Source organism: Rhinatrema bivittatum, chromosome 2 (assembly GCF_901001135.1).
Source record: "Rhinatrema bivittatum chromosome 2, aRhiBiv1.1, whole genome shotgun sequence".
Classification (NCBI taxonomy): Eukaryota; Metazoa; Chordata; class Amphibia; order Gymnophiona; family Rhinatrematidae; genus Rhinatrema; species Rhinatrema bivittatum.
In genome coordinates, this window is record NC_042616.1 from 167,995,680 (window position 1) to 168,011,272 (window position 15,593).

General features: G+C 44.6%; 1 protein-coding gene across 5 annotated transcripts in view; it reads left to right on the top strand.

Annotated features, from left to right (window-relative positions):
* The window catches only part of AKAP9 (A-kinase anchoring protein 9), a 687,299-nt gene that overhangs the window by 86,818 nt on the left and 584,888 nt on the right, over nt 1–15,593 (top strand). For 3 of the 5 annotated variants that reach the window (XM_029588843.1, XM_029588844.1, XM_029588846.1), the window contains exons 4-5: nt 4,473–4,526; nt 4,983–5,153. The exons of 1 other annotated variant lie outside the window; for it this stretch is intronic. In XM_029588843.1, the coding sequence (XP_029444703.1) occupies nt 4,473–4,526; nt 4,983–5,153 (225 nt within the window). The remainder of the gene's footprint in view (nt 1–4,472; nt 4,527–4,982; nt 5,154–15,593) is intronic. One more of the 5 variants, XM_029588845.1, reaches the window with a different exon arrangement.

Sequence of the window (15,593 nt, forward strand, 5' to 3'; positions counted from 1 at the left end):
GCTGTCGATTATTGAGCTTAGGGTATTGTGGTAGGGAGTTTCATATGTTTGGTCCTGCAATTGAGAATGCTCTGTTTCTCGTGCACATGAGCTTAGCCGATGGAAGTGATGGAATGTCCAGGAGTAGTTTGCTGGTAGTTCTGGTGTATCGCTGAGGTTTGTGTTGAAGGATCATGTTGTTGAGTGTGGTGTTTTCCGTTTTGTGTAAGCCGTTGTGCACTAAAGTAAGGGTTTTGAATTTGATTCTCTGTTCGATTGGGAGCCAGTGAAGACTTCTTAAAACAGGGGTGATGTGTTCCGATTTTTTTTTGCCAGTTAGGACTCTGGCTGCGGCATTTTGCAGCGTTTGGAGTGGTTTTAGGGATGATTTGGGAAGACCTAACATGAGCGAGTTGCAGTAGTCAAGGCTGTTGAAGATCAGCGATTGTAGTACTGTTCGGAATTCCTGATGGTGGAGATGTGGTTTTAGATGTTTCAGGACTTGTAGTTTGTAGAATCTTTCTTTGGTTTTGGTTGCGATGCTCTTTTTTAAGTTGAGATCTTTGTCAATCCATATGCCGAGGTTCTTTGTGTTGTTTTTTATCGGGATGTTAATGTTGTCGATTGTGAGGGAGTGTGTAGTGATAGTTAGTTCTGAGACATTTCTTCCTATGAGGATGCATTCAGTTTTATTCATGTTCAGGCACAGTTTTAGTTTGTTTAGCATGTCTCTTATTGAGGTTAGGTGGTTTGCTGCTATGGAGAGTGCCTCTTCTAGTGTGTTGGAGATTGGGATTATGAACTGGATGTCATCGGCATACATATAGTACGTTATTCCGAGACTGGAGATGAGGTGGCATAGAGGTAGGAGATATATGTTGAAGAGGGTTGCAAATAGTGTGGACCCTTGAGGTACGCCTGTTTCGAGAGGAAAGGGGTTTGACGAGTTGTTGTTCAGTGAGACCTTGTAGAATCTGTTCTGTAGGTAAGAGAAGAACCAGTTGAGGGTACTGCGTATGAGGCCGATGTTGGTGAGCCTTGATAGTAGACTTTTGTGGTCAACGGTGTCAAAAGCCGCAGATAGGTCGAGAAGAATTAGAAGATGGTTTATTTTGTTGTCGAGTACTCTTGATTTCGTTCGAGAGGTTGACGAGTAGTGTTTCTGTGTTGCGGTTTTTTCTGAATCCATGTTGTGCATCGTGTAGAATTTTGTTGTTTTCAAGGTGTTCGTTTAGTTGAGACAGAGCTGCCTTCTCTGTCAACTTAGCAAGTAGAGGAAGGTTTGAGATCGGACGGTAGTTATTCAGGTCTTTGGGGGTCTAGGTTCTTCTTTTTTTAAATTGGAGTTAGGGTTGTGGTTTTTAGAATGGTAGGTAGCTCACCTTCTTCGAGTGATTTGTTGACGATGGCGGTTATGGTTGGGACGATGATATGAGCCATATCTTTCAGGTTTCGTGTCGGGATGGTGACCAGGTCATGACGAGCAGGATTGATTTTTTTTTAGCATTTTTTAGCATCATATCCACTCATTCTCTAAAGCAACAGCTTTTGCAGGAAAATATTAGTGTCTTATTCGTTTACAAATGTTCAGAAGCTGGAATCATGCCAGCACCCAGTCAAAAGCAGGGTTGAATTTTAGACTGACCCAATATGGCAAGTTTTATGTTCTTATGACTTCAGGGGTTAGTGTCCTGGCTCACATTCCAGAGGATATGCCATTTAGGGGAATGATGATTTATTTTTGGTTTTTATACCTATGGTACCTGATCATCTTTGAAGTGCTAACGATAGTCATAGAGGGCTACAGATTTAATCTTATGGCTTAACCTGAATACCAATCAGCAGAAGTTGTTTTCGGATATTTATCTCCCAGAGGAGGTGGTGAAGACAAGAATTGTTAACAGAATAAAAAAACAAAAAGCAGTGGATAAATGCAGAGGATCTCTGGAGACAAAGGATGGTAATGAAGTACTATTGGAATGGTTGTTCAGCCTATATAACAGGAGTGGTATAGTTGCTTTGTGCCTCCAGAAATGCATTGGTGTAACCCACAGAGAGCGGTGGTTACAGACAGCACTGAATAGGCTGGGTGGAACATTTTGGTCTTTATTTGCCATTCTTTAACGATGTCACCAGGAATACATAAGGGTAGACGTTTCTTCCCAATGCTAGACTCGAAATTCTACAACTTTTGGAGTTTGCGGAAAAAAATCCAGGGATTTAGTTGTCAAGGTCATGTGAAATCTTATGTATTTGAAACCTCTTAACAAAGGCACCAGTATTTTCAGGAATATCAGTTTGGCTCTTATCCCACGGTTGAAAACTTTTAAAATTCAACTTGTAAGTTCAAGTCCTGGCAGGCTGTATTTTTAGTTGTAGTCACTTCAGCCTGCAGGGTCTGTGAGCTGTAGACTCTGGTACCATGACCAGATGATATTGCACACCTACCTAGACTTTGTGCCCATGATAATGAAATTTCACTTCTCTGCAAAATTTTTTTCTTGTCTGTATACCCATAAGGAAAAAAATCGAGCTGCTCACAGTTGAGTTCTTGCCTTCCATCTAAAATTGCATAATGATTTTAGAAATTCCATCTAGACTTGTATTTTATTCTTTTATTTCACAGTTTTGGGCCCAACACGTGTGTGGCTAAACACACAATATTTGACTAGAATATTGCATTTCTCACTGGCAGTGTCATCAGCATTCTTTGGGATTTCCTCAGTTGAAGAGATTTGCAAGACTGCAATTGGAGCCAAGTCTACACTTTCACCAAACACTCTTGTGCAGACTCTGCCTCTTCCTGGTACTCTAGGTGTAGCTTGCTACTGCTTCAGGGGTTGTTTGTGAGATAATGCCATCTCCCTAGGGCCCATTTTTTTATAGCTTTGGTTTCAGAGTTGTGACTTGTCCCTCTCTGATTAAAATCAAAAAGGGAAAAAATGGTTTCTTGTGCACTTTTCTTGCATCTTTTAGTACTTCATTTTCTGAACAACTCTTGACTAGATTATTAGAATTACAGTGATGGAATATGATTTACTTATAGTTGAGAAAGCGTAATGACCTACTTGTAATTGTGGTTCTCTGGAAATAGAATTCTAATAGTCACGCTACCAATAACCAGCCCCCTCCCATCTCAAGCACACTGACAAAGAACCTTGGGAGGGTTGGCAGGAACAGGTCCTGTGACCTGTCAGTATATCTGTATTAGAGTGTTGTCTTCAGAGAACAGTAAATACCTTGTTCTAAGTTTTTACATTTTTTTTCTTTAATATCCATTTTATTCTACTGAATGAACATAATTTTTCTAATCACAATAAAAAAAAATACTGATTGGTATTACAAGGTACAAATTCTGTACGTTCAGTAAAGAAAGGTGGAATATAAATTGGAAATTAAATTAAATTTCTAATGGATAATTTATTTACCAAATTAATAGAAGCAATTAAAATAGTCTGTATTTGATCTCTAGCATTGAATATAAGACTTTTTTTTTCATTGCCCTGCTCTTATTGCTCTTAAGTTCTTAAAGTAATTTTTTTTACCATTTAGTAGTAAATACTCTTGGGGAGAAAACGAAACCTGGATGGGTCATAATCCTAGGAGCACCTTTTTTCCTTTAACTTGCTATGTTGTTTTACAACAGCAATCTAGTAAACCTGCAGTGCAGGATTAACCTCTGAAAGAGTGGAGGACTCTTAGGATGGAAGAAGTCTTCCAAAAGCACCACTGCCTGTTGTGGCAAGGAAGCAATTAGAAAGTGCAGGGACATAAAAAAGAATAGTAGTCTTTGTTATTGTGGTTACTAATGAAGCTATTTTGAAGGTTATAATATTTCCTTTAAACAGCTTCTTTTCTATTTAGTTGTCACACCATGCAGAACTAAAGTAGTGATCTGAAGTGATTGATTATCTTTGAAACTTCAAATGCATTTCGGATGTTTACTAAATTTCAGCTGTACTTTTGCAGTTGAATGTATCATATGTAGCATGAATCCATAATGCATGTAGCATGAATGGAATGCAGAAAATTCATCCAGGCATAATTTTTTTTCAGCTTATGATGTGGGCTTGTAGCACTTGGTGTTTCTCTTTGAATAATAAAATTAGGGTAAAAGGGAGGGGAGGGCATTGGTGAACTAGAAAAGCCATGAATAATCAACTTCTCTGCATTTAGAGAATAAGAGTATTTTTAAAAATTCAATTATTAACAGAAGTGTGCACATTTAGAAATAATATATTAAAGAAACACTTAATTGCAAATTACTGTCATGCTCATTTGTATTTCTATTTCAAATGCACTTATCAGCATGTTGCAAAAAAAAAAAAAAAAATCAGTTCTAGAACTGTTATCGACCTATGATTTAGGTTGAGGAAAAAGAGATAAGCAATCAGCCTATTAAGAAAACAGAGGCCAAAATGGATAACTCTATCAAAAGTTAAAGTGTAATAATTAAGCAGATTATACTTTATCTAGGAATTATTTCTGTACAGGTAAATGGTTGCAGTTTTGAGACGAGAGCACAAATGTCTACAAACTTAATGCGGGTAGAGTATTTCAACAAAGTTAATACTAATCTTGAATATTAAACATACTTGGACATCTTAGCATTGTAATATTGCCATGAATAATACTTGCTTACTAACAAATTTACTGCATGCTGTACAGCGTCCTTTGATGCATGTTGCCTAGTTTACTTTTTAACTATAAAAATGTTATGGTCATTTCAAAAACTAACCACAAAATATTTTTGAAACAGAGAACAAATGAAAAAGTGAGCTTCTGTTGGAGGCATATCCTTAAAACTGAAGGGAAGTAGTATCAGTTGCTCTTCAGGTGCAAATTATACTAACAAGGCTGGTTGCCATGGAAATGAGCTCCTAGATGCTGCATGATCTTTTAATGTTGCAAAGTGCTGGCTGATACAAAATCCAGTGTTTGAATTTGCTTGCCCAGAGTAAAGCTGCAAGTGCTGGATTGTTAATGACCTTTGATTGATTTAGGAAGAAGAATTTGGAGTTCCAGAGAATTACTCAGAGCATGACATGCAGAGCTCTCAGACACGGCTAGAGGTTATGGAAGATGAATTGGTTGAGAAACGACAAGAGATTGAAGAGCTTAACAGAGAGCTAGAAGAAATGAGGGCAGCATATGGTACAGAAGGATTGCAACAGGTATAATTAATTTGTGAGCTGGCAAAAAATTATGATTTAATAGTAATGGTTGTTAAGAAAAGTATAAGGCTATTTAATCAACTAAGAAATGTTTTTGATGGAAGAACTTCTGGTCTTACCCCTTGCCACACCGAAGGAATTGTAAGTATAGGTCTAGAATGTTGGCATTCAACATTGCCGTCCCCTGTCACATATATACACACACATCATGCAGGGATCACTTTTTCTTTCTATACATTTCCCTCCTTGCTGTTGTAGATGGTGCAATTCAGGGGACTAATGCAAATGTATTTCTTTGAATTCCTTATGTCCATTCCTCTTTGTTACTGTTTTTGATTCCCAGTCACAACACACTTGAACTTCTAAGAATGATGAACGGGAGTTTTACAGCTGCTCCTAAACCAATTTTCCAACTTGGTGATATGTGGTATCAAGCTTTCCAGTTGGCTAACTGCAGAAAAATTGGACAGATTCAATAATCAACAATTTAATCGAGTTGTTTTTCTTCTTTCTCTATTGACAATTAGGTCTCTAGGACTCAATTAGCCATGAAATGTGGGGTGATGTCAGTTGGCACCGAACGAATCTTTCTATCATAACTCATAAAGCTTTTGCTCTTCTGAGCATGCATGGGAGTTGCCTCATGAGCCCCTCAGTTTTTTTTTGGTCCCAGCTTCTGCTTGGACGAGTATATTCTCTAGATTTAGTAATTTATATGACTTTTGTTTTGCCTTTAGCTTGATTTGAGTTGTTGTGATGTTTTGTCAGCCCCTCAACAACTCTTTTCAATGCTATAAAAAAAGGGGAAAAAATATCTTGCTCCAAGAAGACCATCTCCAGTGGCTTTAAGGATTGTACGTATGGCTGAAAGATGTCCATCCCTAATGGCCACCAATATTTGCTACAAATGTTTGGGACCAGACTACAACACAGCTAAATCATATGACTGTGGCCGAATGTCACTGAAGTCCCAGAAGAATAGGGTCTGGAAGATGGAAGAACTTTACAGGTCAATGAAAAGCTGTAGTTGCTCCTCTTGGAGCAGGGCTGCCTCAGGTTCCCTCCATGCTGAGCTGAGGAGGAGCTCCTTGAGCAAATTTGTGGTGCCAGTTCCCAGATCTACCATAGTGCCAGGGTCAAGCAAAGCATGAAAATGTTGTGAAACAAGGGTTTGTAGGCCCAATAGGGCTTGTCAACACAAAAGAAAACAAGTGCCTTGCGGTGGAGCTGGTGGTGCAGTTGAGGTCTGGATCAGTTCCATCTATGCTCCTGGTACCAACAAAAGAATCAGCTATCAGTGCTGTTGATGCTTCAAGCTTTGGTGTGTCAATGCTCCGGGCCGCAGACCCTTCTTCCCTGTCAATGAATGCATCTGGCTGTGATTCAGCAGACACAACTATTCACTCTGATATTGCATTCAGCCTCAGATCCATCAACGTTCCATGCCTCAGTGCAATCGGAGCACAAGTTCCCAGCCATTTTGTTGCATGTGATGCATTTGAGTTGCCCTCCCTCCATCTCTGTCTTTTTTTTCCATCCCATCTACTGTAGTGAGGACTTTGTTTGGAGATGCCAGATCTGATATGTGGTGTGGTGCTTCTGGTTTCCATGCATCCAACAGTTCTGTTGATAGTCCATGAGAAGTGTCTCATGAGGATGAGCCTTTTCTGGTCTCAGAAGAAGATGTCCCTTCTGAACTCCTGGTCAGAGGACACAGCAGCCCAAGGTTAAGGTGACAGAATTTGTGAAGACATTTTTTGGCTCATTGGAAGCAAGTGACCAGGAGAGATACCCTTCAAACTCTCCTGTCCATGGTGTCAGATTTGTTCTCTGAAGGGGAGTCCCTCTTGTCTCCAGGCTTCAGGAATTCCTATCAAAAGTCCCAGTATTGGAATCTATCCCACAACCATCCCTCTCGGTGGAGGAGTCTTGCTACTCTGAGGCAAGAGCACAGGAACCACCATCTGGAGCATGCCCCATGAATTTTCCTCTCTGAGACATCCAGGGTCCCTGTCCCAGTGACCATCATCATTGGATTTGTGGGTTAGTGTCCCTTCACTTCTTGGCTTTGAGGAAGAGTCTACGAGGATTACCTCCAAAACCCTACCAGATCTGCCAGACCATTCTTCTTCACCAGAAGACCTTTTGTACTTCAAATTCTTGGACAAGCTGGGTAAGATGATGGGAGTAAATGTCCATAAAGGCAACAACTTGACGCCAAGGTCTTTGGACATTCCAGACTCTAGAAACTCCTTCTGAACTTGTAGTGATCCTGGTTCACTCGATCCTACAGGATTTACAAAAGAGAATGTGGGATAATCCAGCATCCTGTCCTGTGGTAGCCAGGAAACTGGATCTGAAATAGAGTACGAAAACTCCCAGAGTTTGGAGTAGTTCAGCCATCACATCAATCAGTGGTGGTGGAATTGGTGTTGAAACAGGCTAAGATGACCAGAAACTTTTCCAACATCCCAACAGGTAAGGACCCTAGACCAAGGGTGGCCAGCTCTGGTCCTAGAGAGCCACAAACAGGCCATGTTTTCAGGATATCTACCTTGAATATGCATGAGACAGAGCAGCATGCTCTGCCTCCACTGTATGCAAATCTGTCAAATGCTTATTCATGGTGGATAGCCTGAAAACCAGGCCTGTTTGTGGCTCTCAAGGACTGGACTTGGCCACCCCTGCCCTAGGCTGTTGAATAGTTTGGTAAAAAGGCCTCTATTTAAAATATCTTGTATACCGTGTTCTGGTCAATGCCAGTCCAATTGGTGTACAATGCTGTATATAAATACATTCATAAAATTAATACAACACAAGATAAAACATGAACAATGTACAAATTAAAACCTTTTCTGCTGCTATTCAGTCACACTGCCACACAACACTTCTAAAACATTTTCTAAAACAGTCACATTGTCATCTGTTTTCTAAATTTCAAATAATCCTCCTCTTTTTCAGGTAACCTATGGCAAACTATTCCATAGTGTTGGCACCACCACTCAAAAACCTGTTCGCTCACAATCTGCCAACGAACCACCTTAAATCTAGAAACTGTCAACAAAGCTTCCCACTCTGATCTTAAATTCCTACCAGGCTGATATCAGTTTATCTTGTGCTTTGAATACTGAGGCACTATCTCTCACAAAACCTCGAAAGTAAACATTATGGGGTCGATTTTAAGACCTGCGCACGTGCGCGTCCATGTGTGTGCGGTTCCTGGCGTAAGCACATAGATGTGACTATTTTATAACATGCGTGCTTTGGCACAGCATTTATAAAACATGATTCCTGTGTGCACATGTGCGCCGGATTTTAATGTCCACGCATTCTTCTGCGGAGGGGGGGGGGGGGATTTTTTTCAATTACGCACGTTGATTCAATCGGCTTTTTCCCAGTTCACTCCAATTAAGGAATGGACTGGGAGGGAACTTTCCTATCCCCTAGCTAACCTTCTTCCCTTTTTCCCTCTCCACCCCGACCCCTAAATCTACCCTAGCTAACCCCTTTTTTTTTGTTTGTTTTTTTAACTAACCTGGTCTGATGTGCAGAAGTAAGTTACGGCGGGTGTGTTCTCAGGACAGCTTCTAATGGCACTGTCCTGGCCTGGCCCGCCCCTTTCTTCTGGCAGAACAAACGGTAGTGATCGGTGTATCAAGGGATTCTTTATTGGTATATTGCCTGATTCTGGCCGAGTTTTGCTCTCGCAGGGGCTACTATACCAATGGTTACTGTTACGGCTATGGCTGCTGTGCAACCGCCTCACCACCAGGGGTCCTTCAAGAGCAGGCTCTCCTGACTGGCCCAGTCCATCTTCCTTGTTTTCTCTATGTTCTGGACTTCCCCTTATAACCCTGCCTGGCAGTCCCCTCGGTGCTTCGGCATCGAGCTCGCCTGGGCTCCCTGCTCTAGCCTTCTGCCTTGTCTTGCGGTGTGTGTGGCCTTCGGGCCTTCTGCCTTGCTTTGCCTTGCCTTGCTGTGCGTGTGGCCTTCGGGCCTTCTGTCCTGCCTTGCTCTGTGTGTGTGTGGCCTTCGGGCCCTCTGCCCTACCTTGCTGTGTGTATGTGGCTTTCGGGCCCTCTGCCCTGCCTTGCTGTGTGTGTGTGGCCTTTGGGCCCTCTACCCTGCCTTGCTGTGTGTGTGTGTGTGTGTGTGGCCTTCAGGCCCTCTGCCCTGCCTTGCTGTGTGTATGTGGCCTTCGGGCCCTCTGCCCTGCCTTGCTGTGTGTGTGTGGCCTTCAGGCCCTCTGCCTTGCCTTGCTGTGTGTGTGTGTGGCCTTCGGGCCCTCTGCCCTGCCTTGCTGTGTGTGTGTGGCCTTCAGGCCCTCTGCCTTGCCTTGCTGTGTGTGTGTGTGGCCTTCGGGCCCTCTGCCCTGCCTTGCTGTGTGTGTGTGGCCTTCGGGCTTTCTACCTTGCTATAAGGTTCCTTGACCCTGCCCGACCCTGACACTGTTTGCCTGCCGCCTGCCCTGACCCAGCCTGGACTTGACACTGTTTGCCTGCCGTCTGTCTAGACCCAGCCTGGACTTGACACTGTTCGCCTGCCCTGACCCAGCCTGGACCTTGTCGCTGTTTGCCTGCTGCCTGCCTAGACCCAGCCTGGAATTCACTTTGTCCCAGCCAATACCCTGCTCCACATATTCACAGCCATCGTCAGAGACCTTCCAGCCATCCCTGTCTCTCTCCACCTGGAGCCACCCTTTTGGGTGGTGTTCACGACACCGGACTATAGCTCAAGTGTAACAGTATGCCGAAGCCATCAATTTCCAGGGGAAGAGATAAGTCTTTGTGCTAAACCGGTGAGTCAACTTTTTTTTTCACTATTACAATATGCCTCAGCCTTCAAGATTTTATATCTGTGCTCGTTGCCAGACCTTAAACTATCCCAGTTACCAGAGCTGTCTTGCTTGCCAGCTCTCAGATCAAGAATACTGGGTATGTAGCAGTTGTCACAAGAGGAACGTCTCAGTTTACCAGGTGTGTTTAAATTGTAGTACTTCTAGACCAGGATGGTGGACCTGCTCTTGCCTTCCGTGCCTTTTGCCTCCAGGCAAACCCTGCCCCTGCTGCAAAGCTAACGGGCTATCTGTTTCTCCAAAAAACTCAGCTAGTTCTGCTACACTATATCATGCTTCTGGTCCTACTAAGAAGGTTTTCACTGTTGGCAGTTTGCAAACAAAGAATTCCAGTACATCATTTCATAAAACATCTCACCAAGAAGTAAGGGATATTTCAGAAAAAGTCAAGACTCACCTGGTTAAGAAGGCTTCTATAACTTCCACGCTAGAGCCTCAGAAACAAAAGCTGAGGGAAGTAATTAACTCTAGCAGGGCTCTGCTTCCCACAGCTGCCAATCAGACACTAACGAACACCTTCCCAAGACGGCCCAAAGCTGCCTGTGTCTTCACTAAGCTGCAGAATCAAGGAACCATGATCTGGGGTTTAAGAATCAGTCTTCATTTACCATGTCCTGTACAACCCAGTCTTTATCCGCCTCTCACTCCAGCATAATGATTCCCCTAACTGGTCAACAACCCACAACTGACTTCATTACTCTGCCATCTAAGACTGTCGCAGTATCCCAGAAGGGGCTGGAGCCTGCCCTTCCGCCCCCGGAGGGGCTGGAGCCTGCCCTGCCGCCCCAGGTGGGGCTTGGACTTACCGCTGTGCCCTGGGAGGGGTTGGAGCCTGCCGTGCCGCCCCTGCTGCCGCCCCAGGAGGGGTCCGTACCGGCCCTGCTGCCGCAAGAGGGGTCTAACCCTGCCGCCTTGCCCCAGGAGGGGTTATGGACCATTTCGCTGCCCCAGGTGGGGTTTGTGTCTGCCTTGTCACCCCAGGAGGGGTTATGGACTACTTTGCTGCCTCAGGAAGGAGTTGAACCTGCCGCATCGCCCCAGGAGGGGTCTGACTTCATTATTGAGTACCCCCTGCAAAGATGGGACCCAGGAGGAGGGGGAGGCCTTGAGGGGGTTACTGTTACGGCTGTGGCTGCTGTGCAACCGCCTCACCACCAGGGGTCCTTCAAGAGCAGGCTCTCCTGACTGGCCCAGTCCATCTTCCTTGTTTTCTCTATGTTCTGGACTTCCCCTTATAACCCTGCCTGGCAGTCCCCTCGGTGCTTCGGCATCGAGCTCGCCTGGGCTCCCTGCTCTAGCCTTCTGCCTTGCCTTGCTGTGCGTGTGGCCTTCGGGCCTTCTGTCTTGTCTTGCCTTGCTTTGCCTTGTGTGTGGCCTTCGGGCCTTCTGTCCTGCCCTGCCTTGCTGTGTGTGTGTGGCCTTCGGGCCCTCTGCCCTGCCTTGCTGTGTGTGTGTGTGGCCTTCGGGCCCTCTGCCCTGCCTTGCTGTGTGTGTGTGTGGCCTTCGGGCCCTCTGCCCTGCCTTGCTGTGTGTGTGTGTGGCCTTCGGGCCCTCTGCCCTGCCTTGCTGTGTGTGTGTGTGGCCTTCGGGCCCTCTGCCTTGCCTTGCTGTGTGTGTGTGTGGCCTTCGGGCCCTCTGCCTTGCCTTGCTGTGTGTGTGTGTGGCCTTCGGGCCCTCTGCCCTGCCTTGCTGTGTGTGTGTGGCCTTCGGGCTTTCTACCTTGCTATAAGGTTCCTTGACCCTTCCCAGACCCTGACACTGTTTGCCTGCCGCCTGCCTAGACCCAGCCTGGACTTGACACTGTTTGCCTGCCGCCTGCCTAGACCCAGCCTGGACTTTACACTGTTCGCCTGCCGCCTGCCCTGACCCAGCCTGGACCCTGTCGCTGTTTGCCTGCCGCCTGCCTAGACCCAGCCTGGACTTGGACTTAGACCCAGCCTGGACTTGGACTTTGACCCAGCCAATACCCTGCACCACATATTCACAGCCATCGTCAGAGACCTTCCAGCCATCCCTGTCTCTCTCTACCTGGAGCCACCCTTTTGGGTGGTGTTCACGACACCGGACCAAAGCTCAAGCGTAACAGTTACTTGTCTTATGTCACACTTCAATGTGATAACATTACAACATGTTAATTGTGAATCCTTAGTGATTAAAGTGCTGTCAGTGCTTTCAAAATGGAATGCCAAAATTGGTGGGGGGTTTTTCTCTGTCACGTAGTTTGACCCAGCTCCGTCTTGAGGTGGAGTTGCTTTTCAGCCAGTGGGCTATAGAACCAGTAGCCCCTAAGGAGCTTGACAAGGGATTCTACACTGGTGAGCTTTATGCTCCCAGCATTGATCACATAGCAACACAGAAAATGCTGGCCCCAGGTTGGATTAGCAGTGCTCTGCAATCCAGGCAGAAGAGCAGCTTTTTAATAAACACCGAGAAGTTGGGAGGGTTAGGGTTGGATTTGGGCAGTGAGGCTTGAGGAGGGTTTTTGGACCTAGGGAGAAGGTGAGGGAGAGGGCCAGGCTGGACCGCTTCCTATTTAATTTTTATAATTCTTTTAGAATGGTTTAGAGAGTTGGGTTGCTTGGCCTGGGAGGGCTTGTTGTCATAGCTTGGGTGGTCTGCTATCATTTGAGTTGCATGGCCCTCAAGATATGTTTTAACATCATTGCTGCTTAACCAGCTATATTAATTTGGACGGATTGGCAGACTAGAAGGACCATGTGATCTTTTTGTGCCGTCATGCTTCTATGTTTCTGTATTATCTCATATGTAGTTGGTTAAGGCTAAAGTTATCCAGCCACATGAGACTGTGTTAGCAGCTATGTCTTGAGTTAGCCAAATAACTTATTCGGCTAACTCCAAATATCGGAATAAGCCAAACAAGTTATTCAGTTAACTTAACCCTGTCCTGGAACACCTCTAAAATGCCTCTTACTTATTTGGGTAACTTTTAGCTAGGTTATCCAGGTATATTCTGGGAATATTCAAAACTCGCCATTTAGTCAGATAACTTGACAGTGATCCTTCTTGATGTCTTTGCATATTGGCCTCTATGGATATCTAGAAAAGTAGATCTGTTTGTAGCTCTTGAGGGCCAGAGTTGCCCACCCTTCTCCCGCCCAGTAACTCTACTGCTTGCTCAGTATGCTAATGGGCTGTCTTTCCTATGGGTAGGAATCCAGTTGGTTATTAGACCCAATCAGCATGCAGCCCAGTGTTTCAGGCAAAGAGACAAGGACTAGCTGTTGAGTCAGGTAGTTATAAAAGAACAAGTCCACTTTGTCAAAAAAACAAGCCCAAAATATGCAAGATTTAAACTACTTTTATTAGAAAGTATTTATACACAGAAAACACTTAAAAAAAACCAAAAAACCCTCCCTCTTTTGTGAGTGTAATGGAGGAAAAAAATTGTCGTACCTCTCACAGTTAAAAAAAAAAAAAAAAGTCTGACAACACCTAGTACTACTTCATCCTCTGTATTGTCAGCATTGTCATGCTACATGTTTTCATTGAATTACTTCAGCATATTATTGGCTGGCATGAAGTTGGTACAGAAAATACCCCAGTGTCTCATTCTATAACGCACTTGCAATATTTCAGAAAGAGTTCATTGAGCTTTGCAATATTACTTACAAAGATATTGATCAGAACCATTCCCAGAACGGATCCTTAAAGAACTTCCCTTAAGACTCTTCTCTCTCTTCAGAGTAGGTTCCATTTACCACTATTCACTGGCATCTGTTACTCAGCTAATTTGTAAGCCATTCTACCACCTTAGAATTCGCTCCCAGGCTTCTCATTTTATTCGTGAGCCTCCTGTGTGGGACCATATCTTACTGCTATGGAAGCAATCACTACCAGCAGAGAGAACACCATTGGGCTGGAAGCAGCTGAACTGCTTGCACTTTGATTCTAGACAAGGGTGGTCAAGTTCAGTCAAGGGTTCCAAATGGGGTTTTCAGGACAACCAATATATGTGAGATGTAATTTAAATTGTTTATGTAAAGTTTATCCTTTTAGGATTCTTAGATGTACGCTGCTTAGAATGAATTATTAATTTGTATTAGTAGTATAAATAAAAAGTATAGGCAAATTACCTGATTCTGAGATAAAATGTATTTATAATTTTCATCAATTCTGAGAGGAAAAAACAACAATTTTTAGAGGTTATGTCCACCCTATTATTTTTCAAAGTGCTTGGAATTTAAAAGCATCATTGCTGTAATCAAATGGATCCCATTCCTGGGTACAACCGACATGCATGCTTCTTATTGCGGAAGCACGCAGAGTTGTTATGAAATATCTTCGCCACAGCCAGATCCTTCTGGCACAAGTGTATTTAATTTGCTGCTAATACTGAAGAGCACTGGAGTATTATAGATCACATGGCACTGTTCATAATCATTAAGAGATCATATGCTACATTTATTTTCTCCCAGGACAAGCAGGATGGTAGTCCTCACATGTGGGTGACGTCACTGAATGGAGCCCTATCACGTAAAACTTTTCTGTCAAAGTTTCTAGAACTTTTGACTGGCACACTGAGCATGCCCAGCATATCATAATCCCTGTAGCCATAGGGGTCTCCCTTGTTTTTTCCACACTGCAGTTTGCCTTGCGGTTAGGAGCTCTGGGGTAGATTTTATAAATTTACGCGCGCGTGTACTTTTGTTCGTGCACCAGGCGCGAACAAAAGTACGCTGGATTTTATAAGATACGCGCGTAGCTGCGAGTATCTTATAAAATCTGGGGTCGGCACGCTCAAGGGGGTGCACATTTGTGCAACCTGCACGCGCCACCTGTTCCCTCCAAGGCCGTTCCGAAATCGGAGCAGCCTCGGAGGGAACTTTCCTTCCGCCTCCCCTCACCTTCCCCTCCCTTCCCCTCCCTAACCCGCCCCCCCGGCCCTATCTAAACCCCCTCTACCTTTGTTGGTAGATTTATGCCTGCCGAAAGCAGGTGTAAATCTGCGCGCGCCAGCAGGCTGCTGGCGCGCCATCACCAGACCCGGGGGCTGGTCCGGAGGCCTCAACCACGCCCCCGGACATGCCCTCTCCTGCCCCTTTTATGAAGCCCCGGGACTTACGCGCGCCGGCGGCCTATGCAAAATAGGCGCGCTAGTGCCCTGCGCGCGTAAATCCGACCAGATTTACGCGCGCAGGGCTTTTAAAATCCGGCCCACTGTGAGAACTCTCTCACAAAATTTTCCTAACGGAAAAAACTTTAAGATTTCTTCATTCAAAAATTCCCTCATAGGTGTCTCCCATCGTGATATTGTTTTCATTGCTTGGTGAGTAAAATTCACCGTCTCCAGTCTGTTCCTGCCCCCACCTTTTTTCGGTTTCCGCAGGCCATCCATCATTTTTGGGCCTCAGCTTCTGCCATCATGGCAACAGGTTTCAGAAAATGTCCGGAGTGGCCCCGTACCATGTCTATTACTGACCCACATGATGTCTGTGTGCTGTGCCTCGGCTTATCACATGATGTTTCTCACTGCCCAAGTTGTGCCCAGATAACTCCGAAGGATAGACGGGCTCGCCTCGACAAATGGAGACCCTGTTTAAAATCAAGCTGACTCCATCGACATC